This window comes from Erythrolamprus reginae, chromosome 6 (assembly GCF_031021105.1).
Source record: "Erythrolamprus reginae isolate rEryReg1 chromosome 6, rEryReg1.hap1, whole genome shotgun sequence".
NCBI classification, from domain to species: Eukaryota; Metazoa; Chordata; class Lepidosauria; order Squamata; family Dipsadidae; genus Erythrolamprus; species Erythrolamprus reginae.
Genome location: NC_091955.1, coordinates 1,858,307 through 1,883,325, shown reverse-complemented (window position 1 = coordinate 1,883,325; position 25,019 = coordinate 1,858,307). Strand labels below are relative to the sequence as shown.

Sequence of the window (25,019 nt, the reverse complement as noted above, 5' to 3'; positions counted from 1 at the left end):
TAACGCAGAGAACAAGGGGCTGCTGTGTCTTTGACTAAAGCATGACTGGAGCCAGTGAATGGTGAGCTTGCGGTTTAAATATACCTTTGTTCTTTCTAGACTACTGTGACAAAATGTCCTGGGGGCGATGGGGGACGTTCAATGTCCTGCCAGTCAGAGTGATTTCAAATCACGTGGAAGTCTCTTTCCTTCGAAGTTGCAGCAAGCGAAAGCTGATTCCTTTCAATAGAATAGAATAATTGAATTAAATTATTGAAATTATTATTGGAAACTGCAGTTTAATGTTTCCAAATGTAAAAAAATGCACTTGGGCAAAAGGAATCCTCAATCTGAGTATTGCATTGGCCGTTTTAGGGGTCGTGATTTCTGACAGTCTCCAAACGGGTGAACAGTGCAGTCAGGCGGTAGGGAAAGCGAGTAGAATGCTTGGCTGCATAGCTAGAGGTATAACAAGCAGGAAAAGGGAGATTGTGATCCCGCTGTATAGAGCACTGGTGAGACCCCATTTGGAATAGTACTGTGTCCAGTTCCGGAGACCTCACCTACAAAAAGAGATGGATAAAATTGAACGGGTCCAAAGATGGGCTACAAGAATGGTGGAAGGTCTCAAGCATCAAACGTATCAGGAAAGACTCAATGAACTCCATCTGTCGAGTCTGGAGGACAGAAGGGAAAGGGGGGACATGATTGAAACATTTAAATATGTGAAAGGGTTAAATAAGGTTCAGGATTGAAGTGTTTTTAATAGGAAAGTGAACACAAGAACAAGGGGGCACAATCTGAGGTTAGTTGGGGGAAAGATCAGAAGCAACGTGAGAAAATATTATTTTACTGAAAGAGTAGTAGATCCTTGGAACAAACTTCCAGCAGACGTGGTTGATAAATCCACAGTAACTGAATTTAAACATGCCTGGGATAAACATAGATCCATCCTAAGATAATCTACGGAGAGGGGCGGCATACATATCAAATAAATGAATGAATGAATGAATAAACAAACAAATAAAATACAAGAAATAGTATAAGGGCAGACTAGATGGACCATGAGGTCTTTTTCTGCCATCAATCTTCTATGTTTCTAAAAGGGACCTTGGAGGTCTTCTAGTCCAACCCCCTGCTTGAGCAGGAAACCCTACACTATTTCAGACATATGGTTATCCAACCTCTTCTTTAAAACTTCACAACCTCTGGAGGCAACTTCTGTTCCACTGATCAATTGTTCTAACTGTCAGGAAATTTCTCCGTAGTTCTAAGTTGCTTCTCTCCTTGTTTAGTTTCCACCCACTGCTTCTTGTCCTACCCTCAGGTGCTTTGGAGAATAGCTTGACTCCCTCTTCTTTGTGGCAACACTTGAGATCTTGGAAGGCTGCTATCCTGTCTCCCCTGGCCCTCCTTTTCATAGAACTAAGACATGCCCAGTTCCTGCAACTGTTCTTCATATGTTTTAGACTCCAGTGGGGCCTGATGTCATTTATAGGTTGCAAAAAACATCTGTTGACCCCGATATTTATTTGCCTGTGGGAAAACTAACCTGGTGCTCCTTCTCTGGTGCCTACAGCTCATTTTCGTCCAGCAAAGCAAAACACCTCATGAATAATTATTTCAAATTATACACACACACACACAAAGGCTCAGACTCACAATGCACACCCTTATAAGTAAGAAACGGCTCCTTGTCTTTCATGGGCTCAGATCTCCCCAATCTCAGCCACATGTAAAAACAGTTTGGTAACTTTTACACAGAGGGAAGCGGGATAAATAAAGGGGTTTCCATCATCCAACCTTCAGGAGTTAATAATGGAACTCTTATTATTTATTTATTTATTTATTCATTTATTTATTCATTTATTTATTCATTTATTCATTTATTTAAATTCATTTGTCCAATACACAAATACATAGGAATTAAAATAGACATGTAGTAATATATATAAGGGTAAAGTGAACTTAGAGGAGAGGATATATGAAAGGAAGAGAATATATATGATAAGTGAGAGAAAGGAAAGACAATTGAACAGGGGATGGAAGGAACACCGGTGCACTTATGTACGCCCCTTACTGGCCTCTTAGGAACCTGGAGAGGTCAATCGTGGAGAGTCTAAGGGAGAAGTGTTGGGGGTTAGGGGTTGACATTATTAAGTCCGGTAATGAGTTCCATGCTTCGATAACTCGATTGTTGAAATCATATTTTTTACAGTCAAGTTTGGAGCGGTTCGTATTAAGTTTGAATCTGTTGCGTGCTCTTGTGTTATTGCGGCTGAAGCTGAAGTAGTCATTGGCCGGTAGGACGTTGCAGCATATGATCTTGTGGGCAATACTCAAATCGTGTTTGTGGGCAATACTCAAATCGTGAAGAAGTCCAAAAGATGACAGGAAATTGCTTCAGGGTACTTAGGGTTTATTTCGAAATAGGTAATTACAAAGAGTCGGGGATTTCAGCTGTGTTTTAATTATTACTTTTATTCTTTTTTTATTATGATTACTTTTTTTCTACATTTTCTACATTTTCTTTCATTCTCAAAGGAAAATTATAATATTATGGGTGCCTTGTGTTTGTTTTTTATTTTTTTAAAGCTTATACTGTCCTAAAATAGTTGGAATTCTTTCAGAGAGATCAGTAACACTTTGGGCAGAAAGCTTTTCAACTTTTAGCAGACCACCGCCACCTTGTGGTCTATACTGCACAGTACAAGCTATCTAGTAAAATGCTATTTTATTTATTATTATTTATTTATTTTATTATATATTAATCGGATTTATATGCTGCCCTTCTCCGAGACTCAGGGCGGCTTACAACATATAAGGAACAGTGTGCATCCAAATCCAACTAATTAAGAAACCAATTAAAATGCTCTCATACCCATTCAATCAGCAAGCTCACGATACATTCGTCGGCCAGGGGGTAGTGTCTAATGACCCCAGGCCTAGCGGCATAAATTAGTCTTCAGACTCTTACGGAAGGCGAGGAGGGTTGGGACAGTATGAATCTCTAGGTGGAGCTGATTCCAGAGGGCCGGCCCCCCCACAGAGAAGGCTCTTCCCTTAGGTCCTGCCAGGCAACATTGTCTAGTTGATGGGAACTGGAGAAGACCAACTCTGTGGGACCTAAACAGTCGCTGGGACTCATGAGGCAGCAAGCGGTCCCGGAGGTATTCGTCCGGAGACCAATTGGGAGCCATTGCAGCTCGTAAAGAGTTGGAGCGATGTGGGTGAACCTTGATGCACCTACAATACTTCGCGCGGCTGTGTTTTGGACCCACTGAAGTATTTTAGCTTGATTTTGTTTCTCTCTTGTGAGATTGATTTTTCTCTCAAGAGGGATTGGGATGAATGATCACCATTTCACCCATTTTCTATGCTACTCGGCCACAAGGGGGCACTCTCTAAATCTAGCCCTCAGCCTGGTTAGCTTGACTTCGAGTTCATTAAATCTTTCCTGATAAGTTTTATGCTCAAGACCATTTTTGTAGCCCGTCTTTGGACCCGTTCAATTTGATCAATATCTCTCAACACATTCATTGGGTAGGAGGCAAAGATCTAATTGCCCCAAGCCTGGTGATATAGGTGAGTCTTCAGACTCTTACAGAAGGAGGATGGGGGCTGCGCCAATCTCCGGGGGCAGTTGATTCCAGAGGGCTGGGGCCCCCACAGAGAAGGCTCTTCCCCTAGGCCCCACCAAGTGACATTGTCTGGTTGACGGAACATGGAGAAGGCCGACTCTGTGGGATCTGACCGGTCGCTGGGATTTGTGCGGCAGAAGGCGGTCTTGGAGGTAGTCTGGTCCCATGCCATGTAGGGCTTTAGAGGTCATAACCAACGCTTTGAATTGTGTCCGGAAACCAATTGGCAGCCAATGCAGACCGTGGAGTGATGGAGAAACACGGGTGTATCTGGGCAAACTTGTGACTGCTCGCGTGCTGCAATTTGATTAATAAGGCTTGGAAGGCAATTTGCTGTAAGAAAACAATATACAGTGTTCCCTCGATTTTCGCGGGTTCGAACTTCGCGAAGTCTATACCACGGTTTTTTAAAAATATTAATTAAAAAATACTTCGCGGGTTTTTTCCCAATACCACGGTTTTTCCCACCCGATGACGTCATATGTCATCGCCAAACCTGCTTGTAATAAATATTTTTTTAAATAAACTTTAATAAATAAACATGGTGAGTAACAATCTGAATGGTTGCTAAGGGAATGGGAAATTGTAATTTAGGGGTTTAAAGTGTTACAGGATGGCTTGTGATACTGTTCATAGCCCAAAATAGTGTATTTACTTCCGCATCTCTACTTCGCGGAAATTCGACTCTCGCGGGCAGTCTCGGAACGCATCCCCCGCGAAAAGCGAGGGAAGACTGTATTGTTAAACAACAGATTATTCAAAACAAGGGAAACCATGTTTGTTCTTTATTTTTTTATTTTAGCATTACAATTATATCTCTCCACTGCTGCTCCTCTTCAAAGTCTCCTTTGGAAGAAAGATTTCAGAAACTATCGGAATAAGACAAAAAAAGGGGAGAAAACGAATCCATTTTTCATGTTGTCTTCTAACATAAGAAAAAGCTCACACACAGAAATTGAAAATCTGTTTTTTATTTATTATTTTATTTTATTTATAGGCCACTCAACTCCCGAAGGACTTTTTCAATCCTTGCTTGATGCTTCTTCTACTTTTTCCAGTCCATGACATTCTTCTCAAATAAAACAGCTCGTTCCAACTCTTGAATAACCAAGTTAACTATCTAAAACTCTGCACTCTGGTGAAAAGCTATGAGAAGAAACATTTGCCCTTAAGGTAAAGATTTTCCTTCAAAGAAAAACATCTTAAAATCTAGCTCCAATTCTGAGAAATGAGGCACTATTTAAAGAGTTTTTTTCGAAATACTGCAAAGTTTTAATTTACTTACATTTATTTAAACACATCAGTTACAATTGTTAAATTAAAACTATTATTCAATGCATGTATTACAGTTAAAAGTCCGCTAAAAGTTTCTTACTATTAAAGAAGATTAGGATACCAGTTTAAAGTAAAACTTGTATAGAATTGCAGCTTAAATTCTAACCATTTCTTCTTCTTTTTTAACTCAGAAACAAATTTCACTGTAATTCATTGTAACTAATATTAATGAGCCTAGAATTGCATCCTTCAAAGTGCTTTGAGATTAATTTAATTTAATTAATTTGACTTCTATGCCACCCAATCCTGGTTAGACTACTACTAACTTCCCCCTCCCCCAAAGTAAAAGAAAATAAATGCTGAATTCTCCAAGGTTTCTTCGCTGATTGAAGAACGCATCTCAATAAGGTATTAAAGATTTTTTCTCTTCCCTTTAACAAGGCGAGACCGTATAAGATGTGCCTCCTGAGAAGAGAAAACAGAAATAATGAGATTTCTCCTGATTCACAAGTGAACATGTAAAAAGGTTGAGTTTAGTCAACGTCTTGGACATTCATTAAAAACAAACTACAAGATTTTTCCGAGTTAGTCCTTAACTCACAACAGTTCATTTAGTGAAACCATTTTTGGGAGTATAAGACACGCCTTTTTCCTACCTGAAAATTCAGGTACGTCTTATACTCTGAATGTAGCTTTTTTTTCCGAAGCATTTTTTCCCCCAGCCCTAACTAGGTGCTAACGATCTTCCCAGCTCTTATCTTGCAGGTTCTTTCATTGTTACTCTCTGTAAAGAATGTTTTCCAAGCCCTAAGTCTTTGCAGGGGTTTTTTCATTGCTCTACTTGCCCCAAATAAGTTTCTTTGTAGCCCTAACCAGGTGCTAACAATGTTCCCAGCTCTGACCCACTTGCAAGCTCTTTCATTGTTACTCTCTGCAAAGAATGTTTCCCAAACCCTGTCTTTGTAGTTTTTTATTGCTCTATTTGCTCTGAATGTTTCATTCCAGCCCTAACCAGGTGCTATCAATGTTCCCAGCTCTTACCGCTTGCAAGCTCTTTCATTGTTACTCTCTCTGAACAAGGTTTTTTTTCAGCCCTAAGCAGGAGATAAAATAATGTGCTGAAGCTGACCAGACTAAGCATGAGAGAGTAACTGATGGATATCTGGTAAGCAGATATTTTCCCCCTATTTTCCTCTCCCCAAAACTAAGTTGCGTCTTACACTCTGGCGCGTCTTATACTCCGAAAAATACGGTACTTATCACCCGTGCCCGGAAAGGTCATAAAATCAGGCTCGACTCACGTAACAACTTCCTTGTCCTGACTGTGGGCATGAGGACGGTCTGTACTACTAGCCTCCAAACGAGGGTTTAGTTATAGGAAATATAATTCATGATTTATTCCAGTTTTACAGCATGGAAAGTGCTGCTCGTGGTTAACTTTTATCCTGTTCCGATCTCAGAGAAGAAATTTATTTATTTATTTATTCATTCATTCATTCATTCATTCATTCATTCATTTATTGGATTTGTATGCCGCCCCTCTCCGAAGACTCTTATATGCTGTATAATAATAATCTAATACTAAAAACAATTAAAAACCTATTATTATAAAAAACCAAACATACATACAGACATACCATGCATAAAATTGTAAGGGCCTAGGGGGAAAGGGTATCTCAATTCCCCCATGCCTGGCGGCAGAGGTTTATTTATTTATTTATTATTTATATTTGTATGCCGCCCCTGTCCGCAGACTCGGTTGGTTTTAAGAAGCTTACAAAAGGCAAGGAGGGTGGGGGCAATTCTAATCTCTGGAGGGAGTTGGTTCCAGAGGGCCGGGGCTGCCACAGAGAAGGCTCTTCCCCTGGGTCCCGCCAAGCGGCATTGTTTAGTTGACGGGACCCGGAGAAGACCCACTCTGTGGGACCTAACTGGTTGCTGGGATTCGTGCGGCAGAAGGCGGTCCCGGAGATAATCTGGTCCGGTGCCATGATACCGATAAGCAGACAAGCTCAGCCTCAAATGATACCCTGATATAAACAATTTCTGCAGAAATGACATTCTTTGACATACTTCTGAATTACCGAGAATGATTTAATGCCCTATAGGAAAAGCACAGGGCCGAATTCTTTTGAACGTGGTGGGGGAGTTTTTTGGACAAAAAGGGGGGGGGGAAGGAAATACTTACTTTCAGACCCACTAATGTTTCAGGTATCTTATATCTCTTCTCTGCAATCTGTGCCACTTCCTTCTCTAAATATTCCTGGCTGGTCCCTTTGACGTCAATATAGTAGCAGTCACTACTGGCGTAATGGCAAGAAATAGCCTGAAAGAGAGAGGGAGAGGGAGTGGAAGGAGAAAGGAGGAAGGGAGAGAGAGAGAGAAAGAGAGAGGGGGAAGAGGGAGGAAGAGAGGCAAGGAGAGAGAAAGGGGCGGAGGGAGAGAGGAAGAGAGGAAGAGTTAAGGAGAGAGACAGAGATGGAGGAGGAGAGACAGGGAGAGAGGAAGGGAGGGAGAGAGAAAGAGAGAGGGAAGAGGGAGGAAGAGAGAGGAGGAGAGGGAAGGAGAAAGAGAGAGGCAAGGAGAGAGAAAGGGGCAGAAGGAGAGAGGAAGGGAGGGAGGGAGGGAGGAAGGAAGAGTTAGGGAGAGGGAGAGAGGAAGGAGAGACATGGAGAGGGAGGGAGAGAGGGAGAGAGGGAGAAAGAGAGGAAGAGTTAAGGAGAGAGACGGAGAGAGAAAGGGGTGGAGGGAGAGAGGAAGAGAGGAAGAGTTAAGGAGAGAGACAGAGATGGAGGAGGAGAGACAGGGAGAGAGGAAGGGAGGGAGAGAGAAAGAGAGAGGGAAGAGGGAGGAAGAGAGAGGAGGAGAGGGAAGGAGAAAGAGAGAGGCAAGGAGAGAGAAAGGGGCAGAAGGAGAGAGGAAGGGAGGGAGGGAGGAAGAGTTAGGGAGAGGGAGAGAGGAAGGAGAGACATGGAGAGGGAGGGAGAGAGGGAGAGAGGGAGAAAGAGAGGAAGAGTTAAGGAGAGAGACAGAGAGAGAAAGGGGTGGAGGGAGAGAGAGGAAGAGTTAGGGAGAGAGTGGGAGAGGAAGGAGAGACATGGAGAGGGGGGGAGAGAAAGAGAGAGGAAAGAGGGAGGGAGAAAGAGAGAGGCAAGGAGAGAGAAAGGGGCAGAGGGAGAGAGGAACGATGAGGGAGAGAGCGGGAGGGAAAGGAGGAGACAGGGAGAGGGGGAGGGAGGGAGAGAAAGAGAGTGGGAAGAGGGAGGGAGAGGGAGAGAGAGGAAGGGAGGGAGAGAGGAAGAGTTAGGGAGAGAGTGGGAGAGAAAGGAGAGACAAGGAGAGGGGGAGGGATGGAGAGAGAGAGTGGGAAGAGGGAGGAAGAGAGAGGGAGGGAGAGAGGAAGGGAGGGAGAGAGAAAGAGGAAGAGTTAGGGAGAGAGTGGGAGAGGAAGAAGGAGAGACAGGGAGATGGGGAGGGAGAGAAATAGAGTGGGAAAAGGGAGGAAGAGAGAGGGAGAGAGAGGAAGGGAGGGAGAGAGAGAGAGAGAGAGAGATGAAGAGGTAGGGAGAGAGTGGGAGAGGAAGAAGGAGAGACAGGGAGAGGGGGAGGGATGGAGAGAGAGAGTGGGAAGAGGGAGGAAGAGAGAGGGAGGGAGAGAGGAAGGGAGGGAGAGAGAAAGAGGAAGAGTTAGGGAGAGAGTGGGAGAGGAAGAAGGAGAGACAGGGAGATGGGGAGGGGGAGAAATAGAGTGGGAAAAGGGAGGAAGAGAGAGGGAGAGAGAGGAAGGGAGGGAGAGAGAGAGAGAGAGAGATGAAGAGGTAGGGAGAGAGTGGGAGAGGAAGAAGGAGAGACAGGGAGAGGGGGAGGGATGGAGAGAGAGAGTGGGAAGAGGGAGGAAGAGAGAGGGAGGGAGAGAGGAAGGGAGGGAGAGAGAAAGAGGAAGAGTTAGGGAGAGAGTGGGAGAGGAAGAAGGAGAGACAGGGAGAGGGGGAGGGAGAGAAATAGAGTGGGAAAAGGGAGGAAGAGAGAGGGAGAGAGAGGAAGGGAGGGAGAGAGAGAGAGAGATGAAGAGGTAGGGAGAGAGTGGGAGAGGAAGAAGGAGAGACAGGGAGAGGGGGAGGGATGGAGAGAGAGAGTGGGAAGAGGGAGGAAGAGAGAGGGAGGGAGAGAGGAAGGGAGGGAGAGAGAAAAAGGAAGAGTTAGGGAGAGAGTGGGAGAGGAAGAAGGAGAGACAGGGAGAGGGGGAGGGATGGAGAGAGAGAGTGGGAAGAGGGAGGAAGAGAGAGGGAGGGAGAGAGGAAGGGAGGGAGAGAGAAAGAGGAAGAGTTAGGGAGAGAGTGGGAGAGGAAGAAGGAGAGACAGGGAGAGGGGGAGGGATGGAGAGAGAGAGTGGGAAGAGGGAGGAAGAGAGAGGGAGGGAGAGAGGAAGGGAGGGAGAGAGAAAGAGGAAGAGTTAGGGAGAGAGTGGGAGAGGAAGAAGGAGAGACAGGGAGAGGGGGAGGGGGAGAAATAGAGTGGGAAAAGGGAGGAAGAGAGAGGGAGAGAGAGGAAGGGAGGGAGAGAGAGAGAGATGAAGAGGTAGGGAGAGAGTGGGAGAGGAAGAAGGAGAGACAGGGAGAGGGGGAGGGATGGAGAGAGAGAGTGGGAAGAGGGAGGAAGAGAGAGGGAGGGAGAGAGGAAGGGAGGGAGAGAGAAAGAGGAAGAGTTAGGGAGAGAGTGGGAGAGGAAGAAGGAGAGACAGGGAGATGGGGAGGGAGAGAAATAGAGTGGTAAAAGTGAGGAAAAGAGAGGGAGAGAGAGGAAGGGAGGGAGAGAGAGAGAGAGATGAAGAGGTAGGGAGAGAGTGGGAGAGGAAGAAGGAGAGACAGGGAGAGGGGGAGGGATGGAGAGAGAGAGTGGGAAGAGGGAGGAAGAGAGAGGGAGGGAGAGAGGAAGGGAGGGAGAGAGAAAGAGGAAGAGTTAGGGAGAGAGTGGGAGAGGAAGAAGGAGAGACGGGGAGAGGGGGAGGGAGAGAGAGAGAAATTATACCACTGTTTATGTTAACTATTCAATCCTAATTGGCCATTACGAAACCATTACAAACGAGGTCCAAATGTTCAGGTAACCCCCAGAAAGTCCTTGATTTGAACCAAGCAGGTGAGAGCTCCGAAGACCTGAAGACAACCCAGTCGATCAACTGGATTACCTTTCGGAATCCATCCGTCCTGTTTCTTCCGGAGCCGTGAATGATCAAGGGGTGGAAAAAAACGGTGTCTCCTTTCTCCATGGGGAGGTGGACTCTGGGAAGACTCTCGTCATATTCAGTGATCCCATGGTACATCTTGTTCACACCACCCTGGGGGGAAAAAACCCAAGATAGAAATTACCTTTTGTTCCGCCAGGCCGGTTAATTACTAGTAATTAATCTACAATTAAGACTCAGACTCAAAGGCAACCTTATATAATTGTCTTTATAAAGAAACGGGCTAAAAAACAGCGATGAGACCATCGGAATGCCAGGCCGACTGCCAATTCAGCCGTTTATCAGCAAAGTCCAGAAAGCCGGCCAAAATAGGATCGTAAATTCTCAGTCATTAATTCTAGGCTCTGACAGTTTACTCACTCAGCTCCAGTCAAAGCCAGGATTCAGAACCCAGGGGGGTTAGGAGGGGGTTTGCTCGCCATGTTAGGAATGCTGATCCTCCACACCCACTTTCCCATGATCCTCCCTTTTTATACTGCCAGGGGTGGCAAAATGTACATACGAGGGTCACCTAGAAAGGAAGGCACCACTGCGGCAGTGTTTCGAAATGGCGTCATTGAATTTCTCACTGCAGAGAAAGAAACTGTTGGGAACATTCACAAACGTTTGTGCACAGTTTATGGAGAATCTGCAGTCGACAGAAGTACGGTTAGTCGCAGAAGACATTTTAAGGATGATGAAGAGGTGATTCACACTGTAGAAATGGCTTTGTGACCAGAACAAGGAGTGGTACCGACAGGGCCTACACACCCTTGTGTCTTGCTGGAGGAAGGCCATAGAACGGGACGGAGGTTACGTGGAAAAGTGGGGAGTGTAGAAGAAACGTCATTCTTTCTTATGTATAAGTTTCATTGTGTTCAATAAATAATTGTTGAAGAAAAGAAATGTGGTGCGTTGCTTTCTGGGCGACCCTCCTAGAGATATTCGATGTCTAAATCTACGTCTATAGAGGTATTCGTGCCTGTCTCTTATTCTTCTTATTCTAGCATCTAATATTGGGTCCTCGGTGTCCTCCTCATCCTCTGACTCAGACATTACTATAGCTGGGGGATTCTACAGTCTCTGGTGGCTCCCCAGGTTCTAACTAGGTAACATCATCAGCGCTCGAAGGGAATGAGGTTTGTGGAATGGAGAATGCGCCAAAAAAGGTCGTAAAATTGGAGCAAAACTCACACCAATCGCACCTGTCCCTCTCCATCATTTTACCTCCCAATCCGGGTACTTGTGCTCCTTCAGGCAGCCCTTGTGAGTCCCTGGCGACACAACCAAGCATCCGTTTCTCTGGTCTACTTGTTGCATGGCGGTCCAGGCACAAACAACGCGGTCGGCAGGCCGGAAGGCGAAGTAGTGGAGGTCCTGATGCAACGGGTGACGGGAGGTTTTCTTGCCTGGGAAAAGGAGGATCCCCTCTTGTCTCAAACCAACCTCTAGCTTCTCCATGTGTCCGGATTGGTTTGAATGATTTAGTATGTATACAATTGAGTCGTTTTTAGTTTTAATTACGATTTTTTGAAATTAGTTTTTTCCTTGACTTCTTTTTTTTATTGCTGCTGTTATTTGTAATTTTTATATTGTTGTAAGCCCCCCTGAGTACTTCGGGATTGGGCAGCATAGAAGTCAGTCAGACAATCAATCAATCAATCAACAAAGAAAGAAAGAAGGAAGGACAAAAAGAAAGAAAGAAAGAAAGAAAGAAGGAAGGAAGGAAAGAAAGAAGGACAGAAAAAAGAAAGAAGGAAAGAAAGGAAGGAAGGAAGGAAAGAAAGAAAGAAAGGAAGGAAGAAAGGAAGGAAGGAAGGAAGGAAAGAAGGAAAGAAAGAAGGAAGGAAAGAAGGAAAGAAAGAAGGAAGAAAAGAAGGAAAGAAAGAAGGAAGAAAGAAAAAAGGAAGGAAGGAAAGAAAGAAGGAAGGAAGGAATGAAGAAGGAAGAAAGGAGGAAGAAAGGAAAAAAGAAAGAAAGGAAGGAAGGCATGAAGGAAGGAAGAAAGAAAGAAAAGAAAGGCAGGAAGGGAAGACGGAAGGAAGGAAAAAGAAAGGCAGGAAGAAAGGAAGGAAGGAAGGAAGGAATGAAAGAAAGAAAGGAAGGAAGGAATGAAAGAAAGAAAGGAAAAAAGGCAGGAAGGAAGGAAGAAAAGAAAGGGAGGAAGGAAGGAAGGGAAGAAAGAAGGAAGAAAGGAAGGGATCACACCCTCCACCCATTAAACTCTGATTCAATTCAACCTGTGTCTCACCTGTATCGGGAGGTTTATTGATCATCATCGTGTGCATCGCCATAATGTCAGGCCCCGTGAAGCATTCGACGTATTTTACGATCTAAACAGAGAAGAAAACCAGCTCAGAAAAGAAGAGATGTTGAAAAACCCACCACAAATCCTTACGGATGGTCGGATTAAGGAGGGGCGTCAGACCAGAATATCTCCGGGACCGCCTTCTGCTGCACGAATCCCAGCGACTGGTTAGGTCCCACAGAGATGGCCTTCTCCGGGTCCCGTCGACGAAACAATGTTGTCTGGCGGGACCCAGGGGAAGAGCCTTCTCTGTGGCTGCCCTGGCTCTCTGGAATCAACTGCCCCCGGAGATTAGGATTGCCCCCACCCTCCTTGCCTTTCGCAAACTCCTTAAAACCCACTTCTGCCGTCAGGCATGGGGGAATTGATTCCCCTGGGCCGTCTCTGTTTTATGTATGGTTTGCATGAGATGTGTGATTGCTTTTTATATTAAGGGTTTTAAATTGTTTTAACCATTAGATTTGTACTGTTTTGTTGTTGTGAGCCGCTCCGAGTCTCCGGAGAGGGGCAGCATACAAATCTAATGAATGAATGAGTGAATGAATGAATGAAAATAGCCAGCGGGAATTGTCAGATCTGCCATCAAGGGACTTGGGCCCTGCTGGGCTTTGATGGCAGCCTGACATAATGTGTGGAGAAGGGGGTACATCCACCGTTAGGGGAAAAACGTTTATGCAAAGGTTTGGGATTTGGCCAGTCCTGTTTTCTCACCTGAGGCAAGGTGCAGTATCGGAAAAGCTCTTCGCTGCACATAAAGTCCTGCAACTTTGTGACGGTGTTCTCGTTGGGCGCAGCCTTGGCGATAGCGACGTCTTTCATGATGACTATGCCAGGAACCTTCACCTCTCCTCTGCATATCTTTGCAAACTCTTCTCTGAAAACAGGGTTTGGAAAAAAGAAAAGAAAAGGGGAAAAGCATTTTAAATAGTCGGCATCCAGTAGGGAAGGTTAGAGATGAGCGTCCTCGTTCTGTTTCCCTCCAAGGGCGAAGTGCGCGCTGTCATGCGCTCCCTGAACGCTAAGGGCAGGAACGCTGCTGCGATGGGGACCCAAGATGCTTCATGAAGCGCACAACATCGACAGAGTCAGCACCGCCCGAGAATTTCTCAACCGTTTCGAGATTGAAGGCGAGGCCTTTCCCAACTGTAGAGTGACAGGAGATGAAACTTCGGCTTATCCCCAGACTCCAGAGAGCAAACGTCAATCAATGCAGTGGCGCCAAACCCACTCTCCTTCAGCCCAAAAATTCAAAACACAACAATTGGCGGGAAAAATCTTGGGTATCCATCGCGCACAAATCTTGGGCCCTTGTCACAGCAGCGTTCCTGCCCTTAGCATTCAGGTAGCGTATTACAGTGCGCACTTCACCCTTGGAGGGAAATGGAATGAGGACGCTCACCTCTAACCTTCCCCACAACGCCAGTCCATGATCTACTGACCACTGGCTCTGCTCCTTCTCTTCTGCTGGCTTCCCGCTACACGATAGGGATACCAACTTCCCTCGTGAACGTTCTCCTCGAGAGCTATGGGCCTTGTAACCTGACTTTCTGGATAACCCTCGTACGATAAAAATCACACAGTAAACATCAATTAAAACTTCTGTCGTAATTACAAAAAGAAAATCATCCTTTTGCACAACTTCACCCAACCCAGTTGGAACCATCTTCTGGAGTTACAGAAACTCTGATGTAGTTAATTAAGAGCAGTTACTACATTACTCAAATGGCATGGTTTCCAATTGATTTCTTAGAGCATGGGTCTCCAAACGTGGACACTTTAAAACATGTGGATTTTCAAGCCCCAGAATTCTTGAGGGTGTGGACTTCAAGCCCCAGAATTCCTGGAGTTGTGGACTTCAAGTCCCAGAATTCTTGGAGTTGTGGGCTTCAAGTCCCATAATTTTTAGAGTTGTGGACTTCAAGTCCTAGAATTCTTGGAGTTGTGGACTTCAAGTCCCAGAATTCTTGGAGTTGTGGACTTTGAGTCCCAGAATTCTTGGAGTTGTGGGCTTCAAGTTCCAGAATTTTTGGAGTTGTGGACTTCAAGTCCCAGAATTCTTGGAGTTGTGGACTTCAAGTCCCAGAATTCTTGGAGTTGTGGGCTTCAAGTCCCAGAATTCTTGGATTGTGAACTTCAAGTCCCAGAATTCTTGGAGCTGTGGACTTCAAGTCCCAGAATTCTTGGATTGTGAACTTCAAGTCCCAGAATTCTTGGAGTTGTGGACTTCAAGTCCCAGAATTCTTGGAGTTGTGGACTTCAAGTCCCAGAATTCTTGGAGTTGTGAACTTCAAGTCCCAGAATTCTTGGAGTTATGGACTTCAATTTCCAGAATTCCTGGAGTTGTGGACTTCAAGTCCCAGAATTCTTGGAGTTGTGAACTTCAGGTCCCAGAATTCTTGGAGTTGTGGACTTCAAGTCTCAGAATTCCCTAGACAGCATGGGCAGCTGAGGAATTGTGGGAGTTGAAGTCCACAAGCCTTCAGGTGAGCCAAGTTTGGAGACCTCTGTCTTAAGAGCAATTGAAGGTGCTGGTTTGAATGATTTCCACCATGTGGGTCAAGGGCACCTGTCTTGGTTATACCTGAAGCGTTCCATATCTTCATCAGCCACCAGATTTTTGATGAGAAGGTACCCATTGTCCTCATAGAAACCTCTCTGTTCTAGAGTTAGGGTGTCATTCTCCAAGGTGTAACTGCAGGAACATGAAATATTGTTTTTTTTTAAATAGAACAGAATAGAATATATAGTGAATGGAATAGAATGGAACGGAACATAACATAACATAACAATATAACAGAACAGAACAGAACAGAATAGAACAGAACAGAATTCTTTATTGGCCTAGTGTAATTGGATACACAAGGAATTTGCCTTTGGTGCAATGCTCTAAGTGAACATAAAATAAAAAGAGACATTTGTCAAGAATCATGAGGTCCAACACTTAATGATTATCATAGGGGTCAAATAACCAATCAGGAATCCATATTAATAAAAATCTTAAGGATACAAGCAACAAATTAGAGTCATACAGTCCTAAGTGGGAGGAAATGGGTGATAGGAATGATGAGAAAAAAACTAATAGTAATAGTAGTGCAGACTTAGTGAATAGTTTGACAGTGTTGAGGGAATTATTTGTTTAGCAGACTGATGGCGTTCGGGGAAAAACTGTCGTTGTGTCTAATTGTCTTGGTGTGCAGGGTTCTGTAGTGACATTTTGAGGATAAGAGTTGAAACACTTTATGTCCAGGATGCGAGGGGTCAGTAAATATTTTCACCGCCCTCTTTTTGACTCATGCAGTGTACAGGTCCTCAATGGAAGGCAAGTTGGCAACAACTGTTTTTTCCGCAGTTCTGATTCTCCTCTGAAATCTGTGTCGGTCCTGTTGAGTTGCAGCACCAAACCAGACAGTGATAGAGGTGCAGATGACAGACTCAACGATTCCTCTGTAGAACTGGATCATCAGCTCCTTGGGCAGTTTGATCTTCCTGAGTTGGCGCAGAAAGAACAATCTTCGTTGTGCTTTTTGGATGACGTTTTTGACGTTAGGTGACCATTTTAAGTCTTGAGATATGATAGAACCCAGAAATTTGAAGGTCTCTGCTCTTCTGCCGTCAATCTTCTAAATAAAAACCAGAGTAAAGTTTCTACTTACCGGAACTGCGTTGGCGACGTCAGAGGAGCAACCTGGGCTGAAGTAGGAAAAGGTGTCTTGACATCAAATTAAGAAAATTTTAAAAGATTGCTTTATTTATTATTTATTTATTAAACATATTTCTATGCCACCCAACTCCCACCGAAGGATTCTGGGTCCTTCTCTGGCCTCCGACAGATTAAAAACAGTTCCTAGAAGAACAAAAACATTCATTAATAAACCCCGATTTAAAACAGTACAGACATGGAAGGGCGGGAGAGTTGATTCCACAGAACCGGGGTGGCAACAGAGAAGGCCCTCCCATCTGGCCATCTACAACATCTACAACAAGAAGAGAAAAAACAAGTTCAAAGAGCCCCAAGGTCATCACAATCCTCTACAAACCCCACTCCCTTCTGGCAACTGATGATGGAACTTGATGTACAGCTCGCCTGCCTATCTGACATCAACACAATGGAGAGAGTCCAGAAATATTTCACAAGAAGAGTCCTTCATTCCTCTTCTCACAACAAAATACCTGACTCCGCCAGACGTGAAATTCTTGGTTTAGACCCGTGTTTCCCAACCTTGGCAACTTGAAGATATTTGGGAAACACTGGTTTAGACAACTTACAACTCCGTCGTCTCCGTTCCGACTTAATTATAGTTCATAAAATCATATACCAAAATGTCCTACCTGTTAACGACTACTTCACCTTCAACCGCAAAAACACACGAGCACGAAGTCGATTTAAACTCAATGTCAACCGCTCCAAACTTGACTGCAAAAAATACGACTTCAGCAACAGAGTCATCAACGCCTGGAATGCACTACCGGACTCTGTGACTATCTACAATTGACCTCTCCCCCTTTCTAAGAGGTCTGTAAGGGGCGTGCATAAGCGCACCATTGTGCCTACCGTCCCTGTCCTATTGTCTACTTTTTATCATTACTTATCAAATGTTTAATATGTACAAATTATCACCCTATAATTGTTCGACAAACAAACTAAACTAAACTAAACTAAACTAAACTAAACTAAACTAAAATAAAATAAAATAAATAAACTTAGTTGGATGATGAAAGGTTTCCAGGAAAACAACCATGATCAGAGCTCTCCAAGGCAAGCTCTCCAAGCGAGTAGAAGGCTTGGCTGCATAGCCAGAGGTATAACAAGCAGGAAGAGGGAGATTGTGATCCCACTGTATAGAGCGCTGGTGAGACCCCATTGGGAATAATACTGTGTTCAGATCTGGAGACCTCACCTACAAAAAGAGATGGATCAAATTGTACGGGTCCAAAGATGGACTAGTAAAATGGGGGAAGGTCTCAAGCATAAAACGTATCAGGAAAGACTTCATGGACTCCATCTGTAGAGTCTGGAAGACAGAAGGAAAAGGGGGGACAGGATCAAAACATTTAAATATGTTAAAGGGTTAAATAAGGTTCAGGAGGGAAGTGTTTTTAATAGGAAAGTGAACACAAGAACAAGGGGGCACAATCTGAGGTTAGTTGGGGGAAAGATCAGAAGCCGCGTGATAAAATATTATTTGACTGAAAGAGTAGTAGAGGCTTGGAACAAACTTCCAGCAGACGTGGTTGGTAAATCCACAGTAACTGAATTTATTAAACATGCCTGGGATAAACATAGATCCATCCTAAGGTAAAATACAGGAGATAGTAGAAGGGCAGACTAGATGGACCAGGAGGTCTTTTGCTGCCGTCAATCTCCTATATTTCGAAGGCTTCCACAATAATCCTCCTCCTCTACAAACCCCACTCCCTTCTGGTAACTGATAATGTACCCTAGTTGGGTCATGAAACGTCTACATGAAGACGCCCCGGTCCCCAAACTCAGAGATCGCCGAGGGAGCCCCGACTCTTCCTCCAACCGGTTGAGCTTTGATACCTCGAACGCTGCCAGCTCCAATGCGCGGCCTTGGTCGGTCCCGGGGCCCAGAAGGGGCCAAGTTCCCGGGAGAGGCGACTCAAAGGCCCAGCGGAGCAGGAGAAGGATACGACTCCGTCGCGGGGAACCAGGTGCCGGAGCAAAGTCCGCAGCCGGAGGGGCGCGCTGGCTCCCTTCTCCAACCTCTCCATGGCGCGCGTCCTTGGCGCAGCAAACCGGTCCGCTTCCACCGCTCGGCCCCGGCGCTTCGGCTCTCGCAGGCCGCTGCTGGGGCTCAGGTGTAACCGAGAAGGGGCGGAGAAGGGAAGCAGCCCAGCCCACCTGCTCGGGGCCGGCGGCGTAGGCGGCAAGGGGGCGGCCCCGGAGGCCGGGCCAGGTGGCCAAGATGCGCGCTCGATGCTCCCTTCCCCGGCGCGCTCGCTCGCTCGTTCGACCGTTCGACCGCTTGACCGCCCGCCTGGAAGCGAATGGAGCCAAGATTGGGTCGGACGGGCCGCTAGGCTCCGGCACCAGGTCCCAAGCTTGGCTTGGCTTTGCTAAGGAGGCAAGTTTCCCTGAGCGCGTTGCAGGAGGGACTTTGGGGAAAGCCCCGGATCTGAGGAGGGAGGAGAATGGGGAAAAGGAAAGGAAGGAAGGAAGGAAGGAAGGAAGGAAGGAAGGAAGGAAGGAAGGAAGGAAGGAAGGAAGGAAGGAAGGAAGGAAGGAAGGAAGGAAGGAAGGAAGGAAGGAAGGAAGGAAGGAAGGAAGGTCCCTTACAACTCTGTTATTATTACTACCTGTTGCTTCTGCAAAATTCCTTGTGTGCGCATGTGTGTCCAATCACACTTGGACAACCTTCTTCTCTCCTTTTCTATTTTCTGTATTCTCTGCTCTTCTCCATTCTTCTCTCCCCTCTCCATTTCATTCTATTCCATTCCCTATTTTCTATTATATTATTATTCTATTCCATTACATTTTTAAGAAGACAGCTATTTGTCGGAAATGGTATGATTTCTTGCCAGAGCAGGACATTGGATCAGAAGGCCTCTAAGGTCCCTTTCAACTTTACTCTTCCTTCCTTCCTTCCTCCCCCTTCCCAAAAAGGTTTTTAATAAGAAGAGATTGAATAACCCTTAGTCATAAATGGTAGGTCTCCTGCTTGAGTAAAGAGTTAGACTAGAAGACCTCCAAGGTCCCTTCCAAGTCATTATCTGTTTATATACAGATAATGTATGTATGTACATACGTATGTACGTACATACATACATGTTTTTCCTGTGGAATCACCCTGGTATACCCAACTTCATTTTCAAAGTCAGCAAAAACATATGACATACATTCTGTTCTATTCTATTTACAACAATCTTTTTCATTTAAAAAAGACTATTAATGCCATGTCCAAATAACCCTGGTCCATTTTTCATGGTACACCATTAAAGTTTACAGGAGATTCTGGCTGCTTAAGCAAAAAAAATATTAGAAAACTTAATACCACTTCTCACAGCTTAAAAAATAACCCAGAATATTTACGGTATCACGTGTTAATCAGTATAAAAATGCACACACTACATCTAAACACAGATTTAACAAAAATCACTATCTAAAGAAAATTCTGTTTTTTAACCATCCTTTCATTATTCTTTATTAAATCTTTTTTTCAGGATTCTTATCTATAACACATAGTATGGCAGTATTTGTGCTGTAACCAACCAGCTAGACTTAAAATGCTGTTCCCTGTGTGTAACATCACAGTATAAAAGCTGCAACTAGTTGAAGCAAGACATCAATCAAGAAAATTCACAGAACTTTAAATATTCTCAAACTACTTGCCTTCAGGATATTAAGACAACATTCTCTTTGGGCTGTAGTTGAGAATTGTGGAAGCTGGAATTTAACACACGTAAGCTAGGCAAACGAATTTAGCTCTATGTTTACATTATAATAGGTTGCAATTCTACCAAATTTGTATTCTTAGAACTGCGGCGCCTAAAACACGATTTAAGTATTGCCCACAAAATCATTCGCTGTAATGTCCTTCTGGCCAACGACTACTTCAGCTTCAACCGCAACAACACAAGAGCACACAACAGATTCAAACTTAATATTAACCGCTCCAAACTTGACTGTAAAAAATATGACTTTAACAATTGAGTCATCGAAGCGTGGAACTCATTAACGGACTCAATAGTGTCAACCCCCAACCCCCAACATTTCTCCCTCAGACTCTCCACGATTGACATCTCCAGGTTCCTAAGAGGCCAGTAAGGGGCGTCCATAAGTGCACTGGTGTGCCTATCGTCCCCTGTCCAATTGTCTTTCCTTATCTCATATATTATATATATTATCTCCTTATCTATCTATCTATCTATCTATCTATCTATCTATCTATCTATCTATCTATCTATCTAATATATATATATATATATATATATATATGTTTTCGTAAATTTTCACGGGTATATGTATGTAGATTGTTCTGAGTTCGGGTTTTGCCCTGTGTAATATTTTGCATGTTTATGCGACGTTTCGGTGAAATCACATCCACCATCATCAGGCTGAAGTTTCCAAGCTTCGTGCTGTTGTAAAATGGAATGTCTGCAACTGTCATTTCTTCCTAGTGTATATTATCTCCACCCCCACACTATACACTAGGAAGAAATGACAGTTGCAGACATTCCATTTTACAACAGCACGAAGCTTGTAAACTTCAGCCTGATTATGGTGGATGTGATTTCACCGAAACGTCGCATAAACATGCAAAATATTACACAGGGCAAAACCCGAACTCAGAACAATCTACTGTATATATATATATATATATATATATATATATATATATATATATATATATATATATATATATACACACAGTATATATATAATATATATATTATATATATCATATATATTCTCCCCCTATCTCTTATATCATATATATTGTCTCCCTCCCATCTACTTCTCTTCTTTTTTACTTTCTATCTTTATATATATTACTTAATGTCTATTCTTTCATATGTATTGTATATTGGACAAAGAATAAATAAATAAATAAATAAATAAATAAATAAATAAATAAATAAATAAATAAATAAATAAATAAATAAATAAATAAATCAGGGAGTCTCCAACTTTGGCAACTTGAAGCTTGGAGGGATTCTGGGAGTTAAAGTCCTCCAGGGTGAAAGTTGCCAAAGCTGCAGAGCCCTATTCTAAATGTCAATGATCTCAATGAAAACATTTAGACCTTGAAAATGAACCCAGTGGTTTCAAAGGGCATTTTGACCTTTACGAGGCCAAATATTGAACATTGATGCAACATTTGTCCTAACCTTGTGTTCTGTCTGGGTCCCCCCAGACGCCAACACCAACCAAAAAGAGAAGCCAGACACACTGGTAAAAAGCAAAGGCAGTTTATATAATTCAAGGCAAACACAGGTAACAAAAACTGTTCTTACAGACAGGAACACGATGAAGCTTCACAGAGGTTTCACGAAGGCCAGGCAATAAAACAGGATTCTTGCTGGCAAAAACAACGCTGGAGATAATAAAACCCACGCCTCCCCCAAGTCTTCCAGACTTCTAGGCCACAAGCCAAGATCAGAGATGCAGAGAATCGAAGCAAGGTCACAGGACTCCTAGTTGATAACTCTCCACAAGACTGTAAGGACGGGCCTGCCTTTTCAACCCTGCTGAGGAGAACCACACCCAAACCCAGCTGTTGCCAATTCAGGGATGGAAATACCTTTCTAATTGGCCCCGTCTTTGAGCTGCACGTCCCTGCCTCATGTCTATTATAGCCTGTGCGTCTTCATCCAATGAATGCAGGTTATGCTGGGGAGAGGCCCCCCCCCCGGGGGTCTCAGGCTGCTCTCCCTCCTCCTCTTCCTGACGTTCCTCTCCCCCGTCTGCCTGGTCCTCCCCCTCCTGTTCACTGTCCTCCTCCTCTGGGCATGGATCCGGCAGAAATCCAGCCGGTCCCTGAGGAGCCTCAGGCTGAATCACAACACCTTGTGAGTTTTACAAATTTTTAAATTTCAGAATCAGAATTATTTTAGTGTGTGGGTCCTTTCAATTCTAGAGACAAAGTACTTTTCTCAAGTAGCCTTGTTCTTGTTAAAATGCAGAATGCAGCTGCGAGAGCAGTCATGGGCCTACCCAGGTATGCCCATGTTTTACCAACACTCCGCAGTCTGCATTGGCTGCCGATCAACTTCCGGTCACAATTCAAAGTGTTGGTTATGACCTTTAAAGCCCTTCATGGCACTGGACCAGAATATCTCCGAGACCGCCTGCTGCCGCACGAATCCCAGCAACCAATTAGGTCCCACAGAGTGGGCCTTCTCCGGGTCCCGTCAACTAAACAATGTCGGTTGGCGGGCCCCAGGGGAAGAGCCTTCTCTGTGGCGGCCCCGACCCTCTGGAACCAACTCCCCCCGGAGATTAGAACTGCCCCTACTCTCCTTGTCTTTCGCAAGCTCCTTAAGACCCACCTGTGTCGCCAGGCATGGGGGAACTGAGACATCTCCCCCGGGCATATACAATTTATGAATGGTATGTGTGTATGTATGTGTGTTTAGAAATGGGGTTTTTAAATGTTTTTAGTAGAAATTTAGATTTGTTATAAATTGTATTTTTTGCACTTTGTTGTGAGCCGCTCCGAGTCTGCAGAGAGGGGCAGCATACAAATCTAAATAAACATAAACATAAAACGGTTGAATTCTTTCTCTAGAAACATAGATTGATGGCAGAAAAAGTCCTCCTGGTCCATCTAGTCTGCCCTTATACTATTTCCTGTATTTTATCTTAGGATGGATCTGTTTATCGCAGGCATGTTTAAATTCAGTGACTGTGGATTGACCAACCACGTCTGCTGGAAGTTTGTGCCAAGCATCTACTACTTTTCGTAAAATAATATTTTCTCACGTTGCTTCTGATCTTTCCCCCAACTAACCTCAGATTGTGCCCTTGTTATTGGGTTCACTTTTCTATGAAAAACACTTCTCTTCTGAACCTTATTTTCACATCTTTAAATGTTTCGATCGTGTCCCCCCTTTCCCTTCTCTGTCTTCTGTACATATTGAGTTCATGAAGTCTTTCCTGATAGGTTTCATGCTTAGACTTTAGACTCTGGACTTTGGAAATGTGACTACTTTTGTTGTCTTTACAAGAAATGTACAAACTGCGTAAATATGTAGCTTTTGATAGTTTTCCTCCATAAAGAGTCATGTTCATGACTGCTTTGTTTATCTGGGTCCCTTAGTTGAGTTTTAGCTCTGAGTTATGTGAAAAACATCACACTTTCAGTCATATTTATGCGGAAATATTGAACTAATTTAAGCATCTCAGTTAGGGATACAGTATTTTTAAAAGATGCCCAGAAACATGATGCGAGTGGGTTGTATATAAATGTGGGAGATAAAATAACTATAGTGTTCCCTCGATTTTTGCGGGTTCGAACTCCGCAAAGTCTATACCAGTTTTTCAAAAATATTAATTAAAAAATACTTTGCGGTTTTTCCCCCTATACCAGTTTTTCCCGCCCGATGACGTCATATGTCATCACCAAACTTTCATCCACCTTTAATAAATATATTTTTTAATAAACTTTAATAAAGAAACATGGTGAGTAATAATCTAAATGGTTGCTATGGGAATGGGAAATTGCAATTTAGGGGTTTAAAGTGTTAAGGGAAGGCTTGTGATACTTTTCATAGCCAAAAATAGTGTATTTACTTCCGCATCTCTACTTCGCGGAAATTCAACTTTCGCGGGCGGTCTCGGAACGCATCCCCCGCGAATACCGAGGGAACACTGTATATAACAAACAAAATTAGGTTTGGAGGTATTTTGAGTCCAAAAAGCCCTTCTATAGAATAAATGACATTTTTCTCAAATCAACAAACAAACCATTCAACTACAGAAGTCAGGTTCTATTATCACTGAATTGGTAATTTATTCCACCGCATTTTCTGCAAAACAGAGTCAAAATATTACACTTTTCTTTCTTTTTTTAAAAAAATGCTCATTTGAAATGGCTTTTTCTGAACATTAAAAAAAAAGTGAAAAAAATAAAGGTGACCCGAAGACTTGTGTACCAAATAATTTTGACCAAAGTCCGCTCTTTATTTTTCAACTGCCCGCTGTAGATTAAATTAACGTGTGCCCCCAAACAGATGTTTGCCCATGTGAGATTTACTAAAATTAATTTGCCACCCAAAAATTACCCAAGTAATTTGCGAATTATAAATCAAAGGATTTCTTGAGACCATAATGCCTTTTGCCATATGGGTGAAGAAAGAAGAGAGGAAATTGAGGTATGTTCGGAGTCCTTTTGCATTGAGCTTGGCTGTTTGACGTAGTTGGGTTGGTGTGCTACCGTGATACCACGTGGCCATTGCAATCGGATGTTTTCAAAACATATCCCAGCATTATCCTTCCGTTTTGTGTTGTCCTTGACTTACAATCACAATTGAGCCCACAATTTGCTGTTTGTTGAGCTTTGCCCCGTTGTTGAGCTTTGCCCCACGTTACTTCTCTCTCCGCATTTGTTAGGCGAATCACTGCAGTTCTTTAGTCACACGGATGTTAAGTGAATCCGGGCTCCGGTTAAAAGGGGCTCGCGTGACTCTGGGACCCCGAGATTGTCATAAAGGCGAGCCAGTTGCCAAGCGCCCAGATGTAAATCACGTGACCATGGGGGATGGTGCGATTGTCATATGTCCCTTTTTGCAGTCCGGTTGTAACTTTGGTCACTAAGCAAACTGTTGTTAAGGACTGGTGATGAGTCAAGTGGTGAGGCACTCTTTGATAAAGTTGCGTAGGTATCCAATCTTGCAGGAGACGTTGATTAAATTATTTGCTTTGCTTTTCCTGATGTTGCCAGTTGTTGCAGTGCCTAACAGCCCAAACCTCACTTCCTTTTAGCTCTGATGGCGTTACCTAGTTGGGTAATGGTAATTAAATGTCTGCAAAACAACAATGTTTAGACAGCACCAACGAGAGACACCCGCCCCACCTGCCAGCTCCACCCTGAGCTACACATATTCGCTTCCATTTGCATTGATTTCCTACGTG

General features: G+C 43.8%; 1 protein-coding gene and 1 long non-coding RNA gene across 2 annotated transcripts; one reads left to right on the top strand and one right to left on the bottom strand.

Annotated features, from left to right (window-relative positions):
• Positions 1–4,575: 4,575 nt before the first annotated feature.
• On the bottom strand, positions 4,576–18,501 carry PHYH (phytanoyl-CoA 2-hydroxylase). Its single transcript, XM_070755023.1, has 9 exons — positions 18,077–18,501; positions 16,078–16,133; positions 15,006–15,116; positions 13,136–13,298; positions 12,368–12,449; positions 11,344–11,525; positions 10,081–10,230; positions 7,084–7,221; positions 4,576–5,360 (listed from the first exon to the last, which is right to left on the bottom strand). Exons 1-9 carry the CDS (start codon positions 18,155–18,157, stop codon positions 5,307–5,309), a joined length of 1,017 nt encoding a protein of 338 aa, XP_070611124.1. The 5' UTR covers positions 18,158–18,501; the 3' UTR covers positions 4,576–5,306.
• LOC139169190 (uncharacterized) lies at positions 18,414–22,654 on the top strand. Its single transcript, XR_011559432.1, has 2 exons — positions 18,414–18,510; positions 21,403–22,654. It is a non-coding gene; the product is annotated as an uncharacterized lncRNA (long non-coding RNA).
• The last annotated feature ends 2,365 nt before the right edge of the window (positions 22,655–25,019 follow it).

Bases quoted from the DNA above. Each gene is read 5' to 3' on its own strand.
- PHYH (XM_070755023.1), bottom strand. From the start codon at position 18,157: ATGGAGAGGTTGGAGAAGGGAGCCAGCGCGCCCCTCCGGCTGCGGACT. The intron at 11,526-12,367 runs GTGAGACACAGG...TCCTTTTCCCAG, and splicing joins CAATAAACCTCCCGATACAG to GCAAGAAAACCTCCCGTCAC. The intron at 7,222-10,080 runs GTAATCCAGTTG...TCTCTCTTTCAG, and splicing joins GGACGGATGGATTCCGAAAG to GCTATTTCTTGCCATTACGC.